Raw genomic sequence first — 21,362 nt, forward strand, 5'->3', positions numbered from 1 at the left:
ACCATTGTTCCCTGTAAGTTTATAGTAAAGTACAAGGAAAAGATTTCTGTTCTATGTATGTGCCTAATCTTTATTTATTTCAGGCAGCATTACCACCCATCATTACAGTGGCACAAGTCACCCTTTAAAAGCCTTGAATAACTCTGGGTTGCAGTTGTACATATAAAGAAAACATTAATACATTTAAACTTATCTGCACTGAGCTTGTTTATTTCCCTGTGCTGAGATCTGGGAAGATTTTTTTCTGGGATCACAAACTGACAGATTGCTTCAGCACAGCATGTCTCATTTTTCATGAATGCATTATTTGTATCCTTTTATTTACATGAAATTAATCTTTTGTATTCATAACTAGGTACTGGAAAAACAAGCTGAGAAAATATTTTTTTTGTCAAAAACACTTTAAAAAGAAGAAATTCAAAGCAAAGATCAGTATGTCTGAGATTCCAAATCATGGCACGCATATAAAATGTGAATTTTCGAACAGAACAGAAACATGTACTTTGTGTACCAAACTAGTAGGCATACTATAAAATTAAAGTCATACAAACAGGCTACAGAGTTGTCTTGAATTTTAGCAGTTAGAGACAGACATCATTAAACAACACTATGGAATGCTGGAAATTTGTAACAGGCTTCAAAGTTACCCTAGGACAAAAAAAGTGAATCTCCAATGGACTTATTATTGAACCCTCAGGTTCATTCACCTGCCCTTGGGTGTGTAGATGTGGCTGCCTAGCCAACTAGCTCCTAAATGAACATAGACAATATACTGATAACATGCTGAAGATGAAACACTGGAAAAACACAAAAAAACTCTTGCTTAAAATAATCAAAAACAATGCGGAGCATGCAATAGCAAACAAGAAATAAATTAACAAAAGTAAATGGTTAAAACATGATAGTCATGATTGCCAATTTGCATGGCTAAACAAAAGAACATTCGCTGACTGAATAAACATTTTTAAGTGTTAAGAAATTAATTCACAGTTAAGCTACTCCAAATTTGTTGATCTAATTTCTTTTTATATATACTCACAGAACTACATTGTTGCCCAGAAAGATAACATCTTACAATAATGTCTATAGATGGGCATATCATCCATATAAATTAATTAGCAAAATGGTATATATTGTACCAGATTGTTGGACTTTAATTAATGTCTAAAAACATTTACTTAGTAACATGAAGACTAAAAATAACAGCCAACACTGAAGGAATTAATGGTGCTAGAGAAAGTCTTTGAGTAATTGACCAGATTATACAACGTATTTCATATGGTGAAATACTGTAACTTTTTATTTACCTGTTCCCTTTTCTACTTTCTTTTTAAATGCATCGTATGATAACTATTATTCAATTTATTTGTATTCAGGTATGGTTATATATTTCATTTTATTTACATCAACATTAGGTTTCAATAGAGTCTGCCTTTTTCAGTCTCTTTAAGGGGGCTGTTCTATAGTTAAAAACCCATTCCCACACAATCCAAAGATGCAAATTTCCTATGTGAAGATTTACTTTCCTTAAAAGTCTTTCTCCCAAAAAATGTATTTGAAGCAATCTTGTGGGGCGGACAATCCAATTATTTCTTGGTAGACTGATCATCTTCAGTGAAATTTTTTCTTGGGATTATATCAATCCTGTGCCAATTATGTAATATAAATATTTTATATTACTGCTAGAAATATGCATTTTGTTGAGTAAATCGTAAGTCTGGCATCCACCAGAATGTGTGTTGTGGCTTGCCAATGGTTTACATGTGTTACATAATATTTTCAAATTATGCTCTAAATGTTGCCTTTAAAGAAATGGAATTAGTGCTCAAGTCCTAAAACATAGCAAAATCCCCAAGATGTCCAAACTGAAGCTCTATATGGTATATTGAAGGAACCATTCTTGGATAGAAATAAGTCCTGTTCCAGTAGCCAATAGAGTGATACCTTAATTGAAGTATTACATTCAAAAAACACTCTTGCTTATTCGTCAGTTGATCTTCATTTAGAATGTGAATCTGAATCATCTTTTCTTGATATGTGAAAAATTGTTGTTATTTATTGTAGAGTAACATAGGCACAATAGGCAAGACCTATTAAGAGAGCAGACTTAAAACTAATAAGAGAAAGCCAGCTACAACCCAATATCTGCATTCCAGTGTGGAAACTAAAACGAATGGCTAATCAGCAGCTCTACCACATTTAGTTTGCTAGCCTTCTGAGTTATCTTATAATTAGATGTGTTAATGAAGAATGAGCTGACATGTCTTCAGGTGCTTCTTCAGGTGAAACAGTGCCTAAAATGACAACTAATTTTTAAGTTGGTTCCCACAAACTGGACTCTGGCTCATTCTGATGGACAAAATGGCACACCTATAAATGCATTTGTATACAGGACAAAGAATGTAATGAGCTGGTGCTACAATGTACTATGATCCAATCATCAGAAGCTACACTTACCTTAACAACTAGGTATATACACTTCTCCATTCTCTTTACAGCAGGAAGGTGACCCATCCTCTTGGGAGCAAGAAATAATAATAATAATATATTTTATTTATATACCGCAGAAATGAATTTTCTTGCAGCCTGGATGCTTCTCTCTAAAGATCCTTGGAGTCAAATACCCTGAACTAGCACTAAGATCCACTCATCCAAACTTAAGTTCTGTGCCAATGATAGAGCCCAGTCTGTCAAGAATGAGAAGCAGCATGTACTGCTAGTATGGAAAAACAAGATAGTTAATTGTTTAAAAGACCGTAGGATGAGGCATCTTTGAAAAAATAACCAAAATTTGTAGCTGTTAAAGACAATGAAATCATTTCCCAAAAGTAAAACTCTAAACTGGGTTCAAAATTAAAGATCTAAATTGCAGGGTCTTTTCACAGGAATTATAATCACATATACAATGTTTGCAAAGTCTTTAATTTTAGAAGCATAATTTTAGATAACCATTAAGTGCATGGTGCTGACCTTTAAACTGTCATGTTGGTAACACCACACGCTGTCCACTCCCAACCTTCCATGCACAGCAATGCTATGGGAACAGTAAACAAAAGGTTCTACAAAATTCTGGTATCCACATAACTCAATAACAGCATCATGATAAGAAGTGAAATAGCTTTAAAATCTAGAAAGATACTCTAAAAGGGAAATTAAACATCACAATTGACATCCCCAAAAAATGAAATACCAAATAGACCAAAAACCCACTTGAAAAAAAGGGCGCTAGAAATGCTAGAAAAGTTAAAAAGACCCCGATCTTAACACAGCATTAATTTCAAGAAGAGAACTTTAGCTCCAAGACTTTCATTTCAGAAAAATAAGTCACACCTCTGCTTATAAAGTTGCACAGGACAAAACAAACAGTCTAGCAGCGAGCTGAGGAAGACAACATTGCATCACAGAGAAAAGGCCATGTGACAAAGACAGAGAATGCATTCTGCTACAAGAAAAGTACTTCACTTGGACCCATAGCAATGACACGAAACACCACATAGCATTTGACATTATTTTTAAAGGCTTTGTATTGTAAAACTGTTTTTGTGTGCCAAGATAAACAAGAATTGTCAGTAAGAACTAGCACCATTCTTATGTTTAATTGTTACTGTGTAAAAAGGTCATGATCGTGAAGGTTTTGATTAATTTGGAGACTAAATTCTTGTGTAGCAGCCAAACAGTTTAGCCTCCTGTCACCTTCAGTTGTGAAATAGAGCAACCATGAGATGACTATGATGAAAATTCCAAAAGTAAAATGCTAAATGAAAAACCTTATAAAATGGGAAAACATCTGAGAACCTTTAAAAGAATTTAGAAGAGTGAGCCTCTACTGTGTTACATGTTAGTCCTTCTCATCTGTGTTTTATGTCAAATATAATCATTTACTACATTTTATAATCCTTTTATCAACTAAAACTAATATTCTTCTTTTTTTAAACAAGTGTCCTTCAGTCACCTTACTGGAAGGCCAAAAATCCTACCTAGATGACAAAGATAAAGAAAATAAACTTGGAGCCTTATTAGATTGTCTAATTAATGTTTGCAGTTATCAAAGACAATGTAGCAATTGTCATTACTTCTCGCCACACTTTCTTACACTGCTTGGATTCATACATGACAACTAGTAAAGTCAGTGAAAAGACATCAGAACCTACCAGGATTCAGTGTACTATCAACTTGAAAAAACTGCACTAAAAGTGTTAATTAAAAAATTCAGTTTGAAAGCATGGGTTGAATGCATTAATGTGATAAATAATATCAAATAGAAAAACCCAGAGAGAAAACAAAAAATGAAAACTGATGAACAGAGAGAGTATAAGAGCTGCTTAACTCTTTTGTACTACTACTACTACTACTACTACTACATCATGACTTACGGTTGCACTGGTGACAATGGTGTGAGTCTGGGGTAGCAGGGTTGAAAGAATCATCAGCAATTGAAGAGTCGCCAGCTTTTGATTCATCAGTACAATGCAGGTAATAAGAAGACCTTGAAGTAGTTTACAAAATCAAAATGCTTGTTTTCTTTCAGAAACAAAAGCTTTAATGGTGTGCTAATGCAGCTTCGCAGATTTAGAAGTCTGCACATTTTAGAGATGCATTATCAGACCCTGTGTATGTATGTGTGCATTTATGTTGCAAATGAACTGGAAAATCCATATCATCGCAAATTAACAAGGCTAACCAGAAACTGAAATAATATTTTTCAATAGCATAGGCTCTTCACAATGAAACCATTGCAATGAGGTTGGACAGTTTGAAAAATATTACTTTTCCTTCCAGTTTGCAGGCCTTTATCGAAAAATCTGGGCAAATTACACTGCACCAGATGGTCCAGTTTGACTACAAAACATGCAGCATAAATAAAAAAATAAAAGTTGTGTCTGTGACTTTGTGTTTTTAGTTTGAGCGCGTAAGTAATCTTTGCTACAGTATGTTCCCTTAGATACACATTAGCACAGCCCTTCAATAATTCTGCACATATGATGTACTATAAGATAGTAATCAATTAATAATAAACCATTTTTTCACAGAAGTTGAGTGCTTATCTGATTAAATAAATTCTCCTTCACCAATTAAAGAAACAACTTGTCTTTTTTTCTTTTATGTAGCATCTTTCTCGGTGAAAATTGCATCAATAATTTTTTTTTGCCGCTACTGGCTGAAGAGGTTTGTCTTTTTCATATGTTATTGTAGAGGCTTTTCTGTTTTGCTGCAATGTGCAAGAAACAGACTCTATATGGGCAAATAACGCAAATATTCACAATTAAAAAAATAAAATAATGCCATTTATTCATTAATACAAGCATTAAAGAGGAAAGGAAAAGGCATATACTGTATACAGTATATGTATAGATATATACACAAATTAAAAAGGGTAATAAAATGACTCAAATCATAAATATTGAATGACTGAATTTCTTTTTCTGTCTCTTTTCCTACAAAGAGGGAACAGCCTTTTGCCTTATGTGTTTCTTTTTAAAGCTGTACAAAGTTCTGAAATACCAAAACCTCTCATTGAAAAGCAGTGGTGAATTTGCAAATGTAAACTCGTCTATCTTAAAACAGAGAAAACATTCTTTGCAGCTTCAACTACAAATTAGTGTACTGTTTCAATTGTACCTTGACAGCAGTTACACCAGCTTGTATATTTTGCTAATTTTCCACTTTTTCACCTCCGAAAGCCACTAGTGATGATGTTCAAACATATACCCAGAAGCCAGAACAAGTTAATGGAGCAGACTGCACGCATGGTAGTAAGTCACTGTCACTAGCTGCTTGCGCACTCAAGTGCGGGCAATCCTGCATCTGCAAGTCCAGCTTTTTGTGCGTTTCAGCGAATTATTTGTGCTTTATGAAGTCTTCTCAGCTGCTTGAGCACAAACAGAAGAGAACCATTGCATCAGTATCTCACTCCTCCCGATACTTAACTCATAAATCATCTTCCCAACTGTTAAAGTATAAAATACAAATATGGAAAACAAAAGATTATCTAGATATGAATGAAGGACCATGTGCCATGTAAGTCATTGCACGGAGTGAATAAACATTTTTATTCAGTGTTTATGTTACACTTAACCAACCTTGTAGCTACATTTTCTGCACATTGTAGTGATTCACTATTTCTCTGACACTATAATTTACCTTCAGGGTGCCATATTCACCTGGTATCCATAATTGTCAGTCACTTCACTAAAGTCTGAAATTCACTTATCTAATTCCCTGTTATTTGTAATAACTGAATAACTTTGCAAATTCCATTTCATGAAAATTACTATGACCAAATGTGTTCATGCAACTTTCTTTTTAGGTTATGTTAATTGGCAATTAATAATTGTCACTACAATATATAAGTGTGAATATGGGTAGTATACGTGTGTGAGTAAGTGAGAGTGGCCTATTTTCAGTCTTTTACCCAATCCTGGGAGGATAGCCTCTGACCCCAAAAACCCTGAAATGGACTGAGTAAGTCCTAGGACATACCTACTGAACTCTGCATGATATTTTAAAATGCCGTTAAAAACATGTGTTTTATGTTCTTCATTATTGCGTTTAACTATATTCTCTCATTACTATTAATTTTGAACATCACACATTTAAAAAAAAAATTAATAACCAAATGTTTCTCTCGAGACATTGTTAGAATATTTAATAAGCAAATGTTTCTCTCTCTCAATCTTAGATGAAATAAATAAACAAACTTTCAAAATGTTCCACTATTCAAATCAGTTAACTAAGTCCTTGAACACACCTGAAGTTTACGTCATGAGTATGTTTTTTTTATTTTGCTTGATCACTGGTCAACAAGCATTTTGCTACTGGGATTCTTTCACCTTTACTTTAACAAATTTCACTTGCTGACTTCAAATCTGAAAAACATTTTCGTCCAGCACGTCCCATTTTTTAGTTATGATGTTCCAGGTCTTGGACAACTAGGGTGACTGGGCAGTAAAGGCGATGCGTTTCAGCATTTAAGAAATAAGTTTGGTCTCAAGAAAAGTGAAGCCAAAATTAAGGAAGGTGTTTTTGTTGGCCCTGAAATCCGTGAACTGATGCTTGACAATGAGTTCAAAAGGTAACTGAAGCCAACTGAATCAACACCCTCATTCGTGCAGGTTGTCCAGAATTTTCTTGGCAGTCACAGAGCAGAGCTTGTGGAGATACTGAGCTTGTGGAGAATATGCTGAAAGTATATCAGCTTACGGGAGCCAGAATGTCACTGAAGACGCATTTTTTACATTCTCATCTCGACTTTTCCACCAAATCTAAGCGATGTCAGAGATGAACATGGGGAAAGATTTCATCAAAATATAAAGGTGATGGAAAACTGATATCAGGGAAAATTCACTCCGAGCTTGATGGGTGATTACTGTTGGTTCTTGCAAAGAGAGACAGATGTGCAGTACAAGCACAAAAGTGAGTGCCTCCAGCATTTTTGGGCACCCTGACCTCACTTTTATATTGAGGTAAATTGACATAAATATACTTTAATGTGTCTCTGGTATCATCCTCGGGTTTGTTTTCAGAATAAACACATCAAAACAATTTTGGTGGGACAGAGTCCAAACTCCAGATATCATGTTGATATATTGATATTCAAAAGTGTCAAAACGTCAATGATTTGTATCTCAAAAACCTGACATGCTAGCTTAATTCCGATTTCATATATGAAATCAGTGTAAAAAAACTTAATAAAGAGCTGCTCTGAAGTTCTCAGAAGCAAACAAAAAATATTTTTTTGTAGACCAGTAATATCAAATCAAGATAGGGCTTCTCCTTAGAAGTCATTCATCAAATCTCATTATTTACTAAAATATGCCAATTTCATGTAACTAAATACACATTAAAGAGGTGCAATTAACAGAAAAAGTCATAATATATAGGGAAGACATTTACAAATATTTTGCAATGTGTAATTTACAATGTGCCATGAGACAAGTTTCAAACTTGTAAAATAGTGTTTGTAATGTGAAATAAAATAATTTAATTGACAGGAAAGAACGAGAAGTATTTTAGTTAAAAAGGCAGTCTTTCAAGCTTTAAATAATATAATAATAATAATTATATCTACCTTATTATAGTGGTCTTCAAATGGAAAGACGGTACTTGCTCAGAAAATTACCACTGTCAAGCTTTGAAGGGAAAAAAGATGTGAATAGAAATGAGATTTAATTATGTTTGTTGCAAAGTAACAGACATAATCAAAGAAAGGTTATGTCAACTGTGTATTCAGAGATTCAGTTTGCTGTGTTCTTCGTGAACTGATGAAGCTCATCAAGAGAGGGTACTATGGAGTGAACATTTTTTTTTGTTATTTCAGCAATTTATTAATAGGGCAAGTGTAAAACAGAACCTCTTGTGAACACACCCAGACATCATTTATTAATAACTGTCTGTTTTTGTAGCTGAAGGCAAACATGAAATGCAAAGATTAGTTTCATGATTTAGTTATAAGCTCAGGCTTCAGCATTAGGCATCACTACAGTTTCAAATGTTAACATCCTTTATAGCCCTCTTAGGAATCAAATCTGCTCTCATATTTTGTTATTCTACAGCCCATTACCTCAGTAGAGAAAAATCATGCCCTCAATTGACGTAAGGCAAATAGAGACATAAATTGATTAATAAAATGATTTATTTGTAATTCATTCACATACCTGCATACATAAAAATCTTCAGTTGGTCATTTGAAAATGAATAACACATGAAAACTTCCATTTTTTGTCAAAAGATATGAAAAGAAAATATGGAGAAGGCACAATTTATTTATGATGCACATTTCCAATGCTGAAGGCACTTAACAAAATCAGTAAATACTATATTATATATTAATTGGAGCAAAAATTACTTTCTGGGGGCTGTAAAGTGAGTCAGAGGCTTGAATTGATCTGGCAAACTCCAATACTTGTAAACACTGTTACCTCGCAGCTCCAGAGCTCACCTTTCACTACTTACCCTGGACACTTCTCCATCTTCTCCACATATTTGTGTGTGTTTTCTCTGTGTTCTATAATTTTAAAGGTGTGCACTTTACATTAATTGGCTAGTGGCGTCTCATCTAGAATTAGTCCTGGCATTGTTTCCTGTGCTGGTCGGATAGACTGCAGCTACTGACAAAATCAGCAAAGGAACATTCCCAAAACATGCTTAACAAGTGTATCTGCCAATTGCAAGTTGGGAGAATTTTCTGTTCCATGTGTAAACTACCAGCTGACTCAAAATTTTATAGAGAATACATTTTTATTGTGAGTTTATTAAACTAAAACCCTAATTTTACACTGACATTAGGAACAAATGTATCCATTGTCACTGTGGCCGTCAAAGTGTTAATAGAATTCATTGGATGCATTAGGCACAAAGCAGGAACCTGCCCTAGATGAACATCAGTCCATCCCAGTGTTTACTCACAACTTATAAACACCAACCCACCTACATTCTCACTCACACAAGCCAATTTCAAAACTAACTTAACCAGAATACCTGGAGAAAAACACACGCAATCAGAGGCTGAATGTGCAAACTCCACACAGACAATGAACAGCTGTTGGACCAGAACCTCAGATCCTGGATCTGTGAGGCAGCAGTGGTAATCACTGTGCCACTACGCTGCCCATAATTTTAATGTAATAGCTCATAATCTTAACACAACAGAAGAAACATCTTTGTGAACTTTTGGTTGCCCTTAATTGTATCATTTTTGTAAAAATAATTATAACTTGTCATGACAGTAAGATGGATATTGCTGACTTCTCACAATACTTGATTCCGACTGTGGTGTCTTGCGTGTGCAGCATATTCATCTCATGTTCACATGGGTTTCTTTCAATACTTCAGTTTCCTCCTACAGTCCAAAGACCATCGAATAGGCTGGCTAGTGACTGTAAATTGACTCACTGTGACTGAGAGTATGTGATCATAAGAGACACTGGAGCATTAAGAAATTCAAAAGAAAGCCCCAGGCTAAACAAAATAAACCAAGACTTGTCTAAGTTATTCAAATGACTTTGTTTAAATGTAAATGTTGTATATACATGGCTGTTTTCTGCCTTCCAACAAGTGCAAAACAAAGTGAGTAAGTTAAAAGCAGTAGTGGATTGATAATTGTAATAACTTAAAAGGACATCCTTGATTCCTCATATCTCAAGTGGCTGTAAATTTCCTTTTAATCATAGGCTAATTTTTGCATCACATCTTTATTAGATTGCTTAATTAGCTTTCTCTGATGGCTTTTTTTTCCTTTTCATAAGCGTTAATAACACAGAATTTAATTATTTTCAAGAACTGTACATCATAAGACGTAGTGTCATTGCTGTTATATGATGCCAGTCTCCTTGGTTTGAGTCCCACACCTGGTCATTGCCCATGCGAAGTCTGCATATTCTCCACATGTGTTTGTGTGTTTGTATCTCTTTACTATGTTGTTTTACTATAAAATGTGCTTGTTAGGTTAACTTGTGATTCCAAATTGGCCTTCTAAATGTATGCATTAGAGGGTCCTGCAATAGAATGGCACACTTTCAATGGCTGTTTTCTGCCAGGATAGACTCTGGTCTTCTTTAACCCTGAATTCAATGAAAATTGTGTGAGAACATTATGTAGATCATTAGTCAATTTGTTGTTTTTGTCTTATTTTTTGCTCTTTTTTCTGTAAAATTCCCAAGATGGAATTCTTAGCAGGGATGGGTATCAGGGGAAAATATATAAAACAGATTCTGAGAATGCAACTGACTGGAAGGAGTTTGAATTTAAGGGACTATACTGCTTACTTTGTGCTGGGAGTTCTTTGCATCTCTCAACATTGCATTTACTGTATAAGTATTTCTTCTTCTTAACTTTTTACTGGGTTAAAGTTCGCATGTTGGATAGGTAAGATGCATGTGGGCAGCCAAGTCAGAATGTTTGTGGTCCACTATTTTAAGTTATATTTATTTGCCAGGTGATGTCATGCAAAAGGCCTTCTAGGTCAAGGAAAGATTTTTTTTTTTACCATTTTTCACAATTGTCAGCTTTGACAATAATCCAGACATTTTGGATTTATATGTAAAGCATGTTATGGTATTATAAATTTCAACTGGATAATTAGCACCTGAATAATGGAATTTATTATTTATGTCATCCTGTCTTTGTGCTGCTCATCTTTCAGCTTCAGCTGCTGTTTTTCACTATTCTCACTCAAACTCCTACACACACCTTCAAGAGTTCACTGCAATATGCTTTATAATGCGTACAAATGTGCCACTGCAGAAGCACACAGCAAGAGGTCCAGGTAAAGCCCTGCGGGGTTTAGGGTTCAAAGAAATAAGTTAAATTGGATCATTCTGGAAAACAGGGATATATACTTTGTATCTTGCACCACATATGGTTTATTTACCAGCTGTAGAATCAAAGAACATTAGATGAGCATCACAGTTTTAGTAGCATTTCAGTTTTTCCAATCCCCCAGATTAATCCAATCAGATTCATGGGGCACCAGAGCCTAATTAAGTAACACTTTCGCAAGGCAGAGTTCACTATTCATTTTAGTTTAGGTATCCATAGTTACAGTGAAGTTATAGTGTAATAATTCAGTATGTTCCTGTGGAATTAGAGTCTTGTTATGCATGTTACAGAAAAGATACTCTAGAAACAGACATCATTTTGTCATAACTTATGTACTTTCAGGAAGCTTTACTTTAATTTAAACTTTTTACATTATATTGTTGTTACATAGGCAGGAAGACATTGGTCACTGCAGCATATACAATAAATACAATGTACTTATAGATATCTAAAGCAGCGTATGGCCTAATTCTAATCATTTCTTGACTTCTCTTATTCAGTTTGAATCCCAGTATCATCTGCCACAAGACAAGCACCAAGCCTGGACCAGTTGCCTCTCCAATGTAGGACACATTCATACAAACTCACTCTCGTTCATTAAAGGCCAATTAACCCTTTTCACAAAATTCAGAAGTGACGCATTGATGGGTAAACCTACTTCTTATTACTTAGCTGGCAACGGATTGTGTTTTTTCTGCGTATCTACTATGTTCTTGAACTATTTTTGGCAGTGTAGAAAGTACTGTAGAAAAGCGCTACTTGAGAAAGCATCAAAATTGGACAAAGGCAATAATATTTTCATTGAGGATTTCCTTTAAAGTTACCAAAGTAAGAGTGTTAACTTTATAATGCCAGCATGATCAAGCATACTGTCAAGCTTGGGTCACAAAGTTGCACAGGAGAGTTCAGCAGGTTTTCCAAGGAGTAGAAACTTTATTGCTGTTCTGCCAAATACAACTACAAGTCTCTTAAAGAGGCGATCCGGCCTCACAAGGAACAGCTGTCGGCCCTGACTCCTGCTCAAAAGAACACAAAGTCTTCTTCATCAAGGGGGGTCCAGTGGGCCAATAGCAGCGGCCGGGGCAGAGGGAGTCTGGGGGGAGAGAGACAGGAGAGTGAGTCCTCAGGACGGCTCTGGCTCGGTCTTTTAATTGTTTGTAGCCCAGCGTGAGAAGCATGTTGCATGGCAAGCCAGCAAGCCAGCAGCTGATGCCACAAAAAGGAGAAGATGTAAGAGTGACTTTGTTTGCCATGGAAAAATTGTTTAAGAGGGGATTTCTGAATGGCTGCCGCATCCCCCTGCAGCAGCGGTCATAATGCAGTTTAAGCTAATGTGTCTTTTAACATTAGCTGTTCCATTTTGACAGATGTCAGTATATTATAATAGATAATAAACAAGGAATATTAGCTTTAATTAGCTTTAATCTTAAAAAGTAACCATATTTGAGCAATGTTTACCTCTACACATTGTTTTAAAACTTTTACCATGTTTTTGTGAATTATGGCATCACATGAAACACATGGACATACAGTAGTTTATATTGTTAGAAAAGTAATTTAATCACATTGTAGTTGCATTAAGCAATATACAGTATACTGACAGGGCAGACTATATATCAGACTGTAAAGGACCGATTTTACATACACTACAGGGAGCGCATGCCCTTGCAGAGTTGTATTGAGAAGGAACCTGTTATGCTGTCTTCTATCATTTTGTATATCTGCTGACTCACACATTGACTTCAGAATAAGCGTTTGCCCTTTCAAAAGTCAATTCCCATTTCTGTACAATACTAAACTTGTTTCAACCAAAAAGGCATCATCATCAATCTTAAGGAAGCATGTAAATTGTATGTACTCATTAGGTTAAATGTAGAGAAAAGCTGGACTTTTGTCTGTGATATTTTGATTGCTTGGATCCATTTTCTTCACTATGTTTCATCAGTCGGAGCGCTGTTGAAACTCAGGTAAGGATGTTTTTGCTGAGAATTTAAACACAGAGGAACACTACAGAAGCTGTTCTTTCATAATCCTTCCATTGTTTAGGATAAGCGGGAGAGAGTTTACAAGTTGACGACGCCTCTCAGAAGAAAAATATATGGAAGTGTGAAAAGGGTTAATTTAATGTCTCCAATCCATCTACTCTGCATGTGTTTAGGATATGACTGAAAAACTGGAGATCCTGAAAAAAAATCCAATGTTGAGAGAAAGTGCAAATTCCACATAAGCTGAGATTCAAACACAGACTGAGACTGAGTGAGCCATAACGTTACTCTGTCCTAATTCCATACAACATAAATAATTGTTAATGATAAGTTATTACTCAATTAAAATCTTTTTGTCATATGTGAAGAAAAGATAAAATAGCAGCCAAGTGAAGAACAGTACAAAATATACTGCGAATTTAACTGTATACAATGCTAGTGTATTAGTTATGATTAGTTTATTATTGTATTAATACGCTCCTGATTCATACTGATAAAGGCGATTGTTTATATACATTATATACATTAAAAAGTCCGCTGTGTACTCAGGCACTTCAGTGTGAGGCTGATTATGTCTGGTAAACTTTAGATAGTAGTAATTTTTCAGTTGCTGATGACCAGCTCTAGTAAAGAATAACAATATATAAGTGTACACTATAATTCAGACCTGGGTCTTATCAAAACAGAAATACATTTTTTTAATAAAAAAATAAATGAACTGAAATGATTTAACATAGTCTTGTTTGTTCAGATTTTATAGTATAAATATGGGCTAATACACCTTAACGTTGCTACTGTATTTGAAAGCTGAAATTGAAAAGTAGATATTTTAATTAAGCAAAAATCTTCAATAATGTTAAGTTACAGTTTAGCCACTTATTACCTTACCGGTTATAATGAAATAAAGGCTGCAGCAACTGTAGCCGTATAGGACTGATTTTACACATTCCAGTAATAGAGTCATTCCCAAGGGAAAAGAAGACATTGTTGTCTTCGGCTAATGACTGTAGACAATATCCGTCATTCATTGATCCATCCAGACCTGTTTAATCAACTGCAGTTGCCCTGGCAAGTGAAGTTTGTGCAGGCAGCACCAGGTGTAAAGCAGGACTGGACCCTAAGCAGCTGTTAACCTATTTCAGAGGATACTAACACACATACACAGAGGCAGAGTCTGTCTCAGTCGAATTTACCATTTAATGGAACCTGATTAACTGAGAAGCAACTGAAATACGCAGGCATGTTTGTGTCAGGCCACATAGATAAACGGTGTTCTGAACCAACAATCTCAAAATGGTTTCTTTGCAGGAGTGCCACCTCAGCAAAGAGCATGGCACAGGTAACATTTGTTATTTGACAAGAAGCTTTCAGCTGTTAATAAATAAGTTTCACAATTTTAGAATAGCTTTCCAGCTTGGTTTAAGTTTTTGATTTTTTCTAGGTAGAAGGCTTAGGTGAATACAGCACTCTGACATCTTATCCTGATTCACCTCGATGGGATTTGCTTCTCAGATGCATCCCTGTCAGTTATACAGTATACATTTATTAAAATATACTTGAAGCAGCATTATGTTAATGAATAATTGGATTAGAGCGAAATAATATGATGGAATTTACTGTGATAATATAAGTTGTTTTTGTAAATTTCCCTGTGTTGAACAAAGGCTCAGGATTTGATTGCCAATAATTTTGAAACTTGGTTTTCCATTCTAGCCATTTACAAACACCCTCCAATCCCCATTTAAATAGCTATATAATCATTCATTTGCACATTTTAATTCACTTACTTCATTATTTAATGTTTATTTTACAAGTCTTGGTTATTAAAATGTATTCAAGTCTCATGATATAATAACGTTAACCCAGTATTGAATGTTTCATAACATAGGAAAAGATTAAGAAGCACTACTCTGGAGAGTGCCGCAGAAAACAATTCAATTTGTGACCTTTTCAGTCAAGAATTCCTTTTCCACAAGAAGTCAGTGATGCCATCACTAGCAAAAGATGCAGTAACACAGTCCAAATATTAGATGAGACTATTCATAGAAAATCTGATTTTTCATGACCTTTCAGTTTCATTATTTCCATTCTCCCAAGTGGGTGAGTTCATAGTTATCTGACTCAGTCCTTGTTTATCAATCTTTATTTTTATATAGCAACATTAACAATGTGTACCTTTAAAAACCCTTTAAAGAAAAAAAGCACATTTGAGTAACTTGTGTGTACAATACATATATTGAAAGTTAGCATAATTATTAAAAAAGAATACACTATTGACAGGGAGTAGAAGGAGCATATGAAGTACCTGATCAAGAGTACAAAGTGATGTACCCTGAATCAGAACAGTCACTTAAAAATGTATTCTTAGAGTAATTGCTGTTTCTATTATTCTATTGCTGTTCTTTTTAATAATGCATTATAATTATACTGTGCTGTTTTATGTCCACTCTTCTGTGTTTGCAAAAAATTGATTAACAGAAAGACGGTAAAGAAAAATATCAAATATTTAACCTTGCCTTTAAATAATAGGGGGGTCTTTGAATATAAAGCTGTTTTCCTGTTAGAATAGTCCAGTATTCAATGGAAAAGCCTCTGTGTGATTGTTGCTGCTTAAATAGTTCTCAAGAGGTAGACAGCACAGAGAAAGTAAAGGTTCAAAGAGTAAAGTAATAGCTTTATCTCTTTTGAAAGATCTCCCACTAATGTACTGTTTATTATTTTTATCAAAATATTGCTTTGATGTAATTCTTTTTATTACTATTGTTGAATTAAAAGTTAACCTTTTCTGTTTTTTTCAGGTACTTGTATGAACTAGCAAGAAGACATGGAAATGTGCCTATTGGATTACTGTTAAATGTCTCCAACAAACATTTAAACATGGTTGCAGCATGCTGCGTTCCTTCTCTATCGAATTTCTGTTTCCTTAAAGAGGTAATGTGTGTTGTTGTATTTTAACACAAACACCAAAGAGGCCATTTCTTTCAGTTTTGTTCTGTCTTTAATGGGCTACATAATTTAGCCACCCCATCTGTCAAAGCTGCACAAGTCCCCTTGCTGCCACATTTCAAGGTCGTGCACTGGCTTTCGAACAACAGGCACGTCTACAAATGAAGAGTATTGGATACCTCCTGTGATTATAATAATTGTAGCTTTGATATTTAAAGTGATTAGGACTTGTGCCTGGTAGCTTAGATATACCATTACAGTTCATAAATCACCTTTCATGGTAGTCACAATAATAAGGTGTAGCACTTTGTATCACTCCAAAACCTTCAGACATCTCAGTCCTTCCACATTAAAACAAAGTGTGTGTGAAATATTAATACAGTAAGAAAAACTGCACTCCTTTAGCTACTGCCATCAGTGATATGTGGCTCATTATATACTTATATAGCACAATGGCACAGTGGAAAGAACTGATGTTTCATGGCCGCAGGTGATGGGGTTCAAATCCCAGTCTTATTACTCCCTGGGTGGAGTTTTCTGTGTTCTCTCTGTCTGTTAGATTTATTCTCCTGGTGCTCTGTTTTCCCTGCCTCATCCTAAGGCAATAGATTAGGTTATAGATTATGAGTTTGTGTGCATAAATATGTCCTGCTATGTACTAATCCCTGCCTAGGGTTAGCTACTGCTCCTCTACTGCACTATAATACTAAAAAAAAATTTAAGAACAGAGTGGTGGAATAATGGAAGGATGACATACTTGTTCATATTTACATTTACATTTACATCATTTAGCAGACGCTCTTATCCAGAGCGACTTACAACAGTGCTATAATACCATATAAGGCAAAAGTATTTCCATCCATCCATTTCTTGAAACCATTGCTTTCCTTTTCAAGGGCACTGGGAGTTGGGGCCAGTTTCAAAAGTACAAGCTAGAAATAAGACCCATTATAAGTTATGAGAAAAAATTCATTTGGACCTGAGGAAAACAAGAAAACTCGATTTAGACAATGACTAAACTGGTGAATCAAACTCACGTGGTAAGTAAAAGTATGTGAATCCTTTGGAATTACCTGGTTTTCTGGATAAAGCGTTAATAAAATGTGATTCGATCTTCATCTAAGTCACAAGTATAGACAAACACAAAATGCTTAAGCTAATAATGCACAAACAATTATAATATTTCCTCTCTTCATTAAACAAACCTACCAGCCATTCACAGTGTGCTGTGGAAGAAGTAACTGAAGGCTTCGAACTGGTGAAACCTTCTTTGGCAGCAATAACCTGTCACAACGGCTGCAGATCAAACTACACAATTCAGGAAGAATTATAGATCATTATTCCTTGCAGAACTGTTTCAGCTCAGTGACGTTCTTAGAATTTCTAGTGTGAACAGTACTGTTGAGGTCATTCCACAGCATCTGTTGAGTTAAAGTCTAAGTTCTGACTGGGCCAATCCAAAAGGCAGATTTTCCTTTTCTGAAGCTATTCTGTAATAGATTTACTTCAATACTTACTGTCATTGTCCTGCTGCATCAGCCAGTTTCTACTAAGCTTCGGCTGGTGGCAGTAGGATACCTTGATAAACTTGAGAATTCATTTGCCTGCTTGATGAATGCCAGTTTAAAAGACCCAGGGGAAGCAAAGCAGCTTTAAATCATTATACTGTACTTCAGTGTTGGGATGATGTTTTCATGTTGCTGTGCCTTTTGTACTGATGCATACTCTTCCTGAACAAATCAACCTTAGTTTCATCAGTTCACAAAACATTTTCGTAATAGAGTTGTGAAGTCGAACTTCATGTGTTTAGCAATGCTTTTGTAGGAGAACTGTGGCTTCCCTTTTGGTGTCCTGCCTTTGACACCCATCCATCCATCCATTCCCTTCCGCTTATCCAAGATCGGGTCGTGGGGGCAGCAGCTTGAGCAGAGATGCCCAGACTTCCCTCTCCCCGACCACTTCTTCTAGCTCTTCTGGGGGAATTCCGAGGCATTCCCAGGCCAGCCGAGAGACATAGTCCCTCCAGCGTGTCCTGGCTCTTCCCCGGAGCCTCACCCTGGTTAGACGTGCCCTGAACACCTCACCAGGGAGGCGTACAGGAGGCATCCTGATCAGATGCCACCTCATCTGGCTCCTCTCGATGTGGAGGAGCAGTGGCTCTACTCTGAGCTCCTCCCGGATGGCCGAATTTCTCACCCTATCTTTAAGAGAAAGCCCAGACACCCTGCGGAGGAAACTCATTTCAGCCGATTGTATTTGTGATCTTGTTCTTTCGGTCACTACCCATAGCTCATGACCATAGGTGAGGGTAGGAACATAGATTGACTGGTAAATTGAGAGCTTTGCCTTTCGGCTCAGCTCCTTTTTCACCACGACAGACCGATGCAGAGCCCACATCACTGCGGATGCCACACTGATCCGCCTGTCGATCTCCCGCTCTATTCTTCCCTCACTCTTGAACAAGACCCCGAGATACTTGAACTCCTCCACTTGGGGCAGGATCTCGCTCGCAATCCTGAGAGGGCACTCCACCCTTTTCTGGCTGAGAACCACATGGTCTCAGATTTGGAGGTGCTGATTCCCATCCTAGCTGCTTCAATACTCGGCTGTGAACCGATCCAGAGAGAGCTGAAGGTCCTCCTTTGACACCCTGTGCATTCAATGTTATGTGTATGGTAGACCCAGGAATAGAGATGTTAACCTGTTCCAGTGATCCTTTCAAGCCTTTAGCTGTTACTCTAAGGTACTTTTTCCATCCATCCATTTTCCAACCCGCTGAATCCGAACACAGCGTCACAGGGGTCTGCTGGAGCCAATCCCAGCCAACACAGGGCACAAGGCAGGAACCAATCCTGGGCAGGGTGCCAACCCACCACAGCTAAGGTACTTTTTTTACCTCATTAAGCATTCTGTGTTCAAGTTATTATGGTTTGGGCCACTTTTAGTGAGAGCAACCACAATACTAAATCATCTCCATTTATACATAACTTAACTGTGGACAAATGATTATACACATCTTTGACATTACTCTGTTACCATATCCAGCTCTATGCAAGTCAACAGTTCTTGATCATAGATCTACTGAGATATCTTTTTTGAAAGGCATTTTCACATAAAGGATGTAGTTCAGGGCGGCACGGTGGCGCAGTGGGTAGCACTGTTGCCTTGCAGTTAGGAGACCAGGGTTCGCTTCCCGGGTCCTCCCTGCGTGGAGTTTGCATGTTCTCCCCGTGTCTGCGTGGGTTTCCTTCGGGTGCTTCCGTTTTCCTCCCACAATCCAAAGACATGCAGGTTAGGTGCATTAGCGATTCTAAATTGTCCCTAGTGTGTGCTTGGTGTGTGTATGTGTGTACGTGCTCTGCGGTGGGCTGGCGCCTTGCCCAGGGTTTAAATCCTGCCTTGCGCCCTGTGTTGGCTGGGATTGGCTCCAGCAGACCACCGTGACCTTGTAGTTAGGATATAGCGGGATGGATGTAGTTCAAAGTGCTTTTCAACATGTCAAAGAAATAGTTACAAGCAAAGAAAAAATTTAAATTATATAAGGAAAATAATGAATAAAAACTATACGAAAAATAAATAATGCACACTTACATAAGACAGGATTATAACTAAGAGAAGCAGTGTTCTTAAATATAGAATTGGTTTTAAAGTCTCTAAATTAGAGTCAGATCAAAAGGTGAGGGAGGACAAAAAAAAATAAAAATCTGCAGTAGTTACAGGCCAAAAAACTACCCAGCCCCAACTGGGCATTCTATCTAACACAAATGTTCTTAAGTAGTTCTTTATTGGTTTTTAGGCTTCATTTTAGAGGATTCAACACAGTGGGTTTCATGGCAAGGTGGGGTATCTGCTTTCATTCAAACATCACAAGCGGCTGCAGGAGGTGGTGGTGCAGAAAGCCTCCACTGTAGAACCAGAAAAGACTAATAATGGATAATAATTAAGAAAAATTAATAATGATTGCAGATTCATTGAAGAGAATGTTATTTTCTATGCAGATGTAGTTTATGAAGAGCAGAACTAAAATATAGTTATGAAAAAGACCAATTACAAATATGAGTTTTTAAGTTTTTTTTAAGTTATCAATGGTGTTAGCCTGGTATATCTCTTTTGGTAAAGTATTACAGATTTTTGGTGTATAACAGAAAAAGGCTGCCTCACCACTTCTTTTAAGTTTAGCCTTTGGAATAATAAGCAGACCAATATTAAAATATCTAAGGTTACAGCTTGGAATGTAGGAAAATATAGGAAAGAGTAAGATTATTTAAGGCTTTATGTATATTTTTTCCTCCCACAGTCCAAAGACATGTAGGTTAGGTGCATTGGAGATCCTAATTTGTCCCTAGTGTGTGGCTGTGTGTGTGTATGTCCTGCGGTGGGCTGGTGCCCTGCCTGGGGTTTGTTCCTGCCTTGCGCCCTGTGTTGGCTGGGATTGGCTCCAGCAGACCCCCATGACCCTGTGTTAGGATATAGCAGGTTGGATGATGACTGACTGACTTCTAAAAGACACAGATAGCTAATGTAATAGCAGTAAAACTGGTGAGATGGGCTCAGATTTTCTTTTTCTGGCTAATATCCCTACAGCTGCATTCTGAACTAATTGCAACCAGTTTATGTCTTTCTAAAGTAGACCACTTAGCAGTGCATTACAGTTATCTAGTTGACTAAAAACAAAGACATGAATTAATTTCTCATCATCTTGCAGTGTTCTAAAAGGTCTAACTTTTGCAATGTTCCTTAAATTGAAGAATGCAGTCCTAGTAATATGATAAATATGTGATTTAACGTTTAAGTCATAGTTCAAGATTATACCTAAATTTTTTACTTCCGCTTTGGCTTTTAATGCTAAGCGGTCAAGTTTATTTTTAATGCCTTTTTATTTCCATTTTTAATAACCAATAAGATTTTAGTTTTTTTATTATTTAGCTTGATGATAATTAGTTCTCATCCATTCAGAAATACAAGACAAATATTGGGTCAGAGAGAACAGAACATCAGGGTCTTTATGTGGTATAGACAGGTAAAGCTGCATGTTATTTGCATAGCTGTGATAGTTCACCTTGTGTTTTGAGATAATCTGGCCTAATGGGAGCAGGCAGATTGAAAATAACAGTG

The 21,362-nt window shown here is 36.3% G+C and overlaps 1 protein-coding gene across 1 annotated transcript in view; it reads left to right on the top strand.

Annotated features, from left to right (window-relative positions):
- The window catches only part of gc (GC vitamin D binding protein), a 117,696-nt gene that overhangs the window by 50,304 nt on the left and 46,030 nt on the right, over positions 1-21,362 (top strand). Inside the window, exon 5 of the mRNA XM_028805562.2 lies at positions 16,100-16,232. Coding sequence (XP_028661395.1) covers positions 16,100-16,232 — 133 coding nt within the window. The remainder of the gene's footprint in view (positions 1-16,099; positions 16,233-21,362) is intronic.

The sequence above is a fragment of the Erpetoichthys calabaricus genome, chromosome 7 (genome assembly GCF_900747795.2).
Source record: "Erpetoichthys calabaricus chromosome 7, fErpCal1.3, whole genome shotgun sequence".
NCBI lineage: Eukaryota > Metazoa > Chordata > Cladistia > Polypteriformes > Polypteridae > Erpetoichthys > Erpetoichthys calabaricus.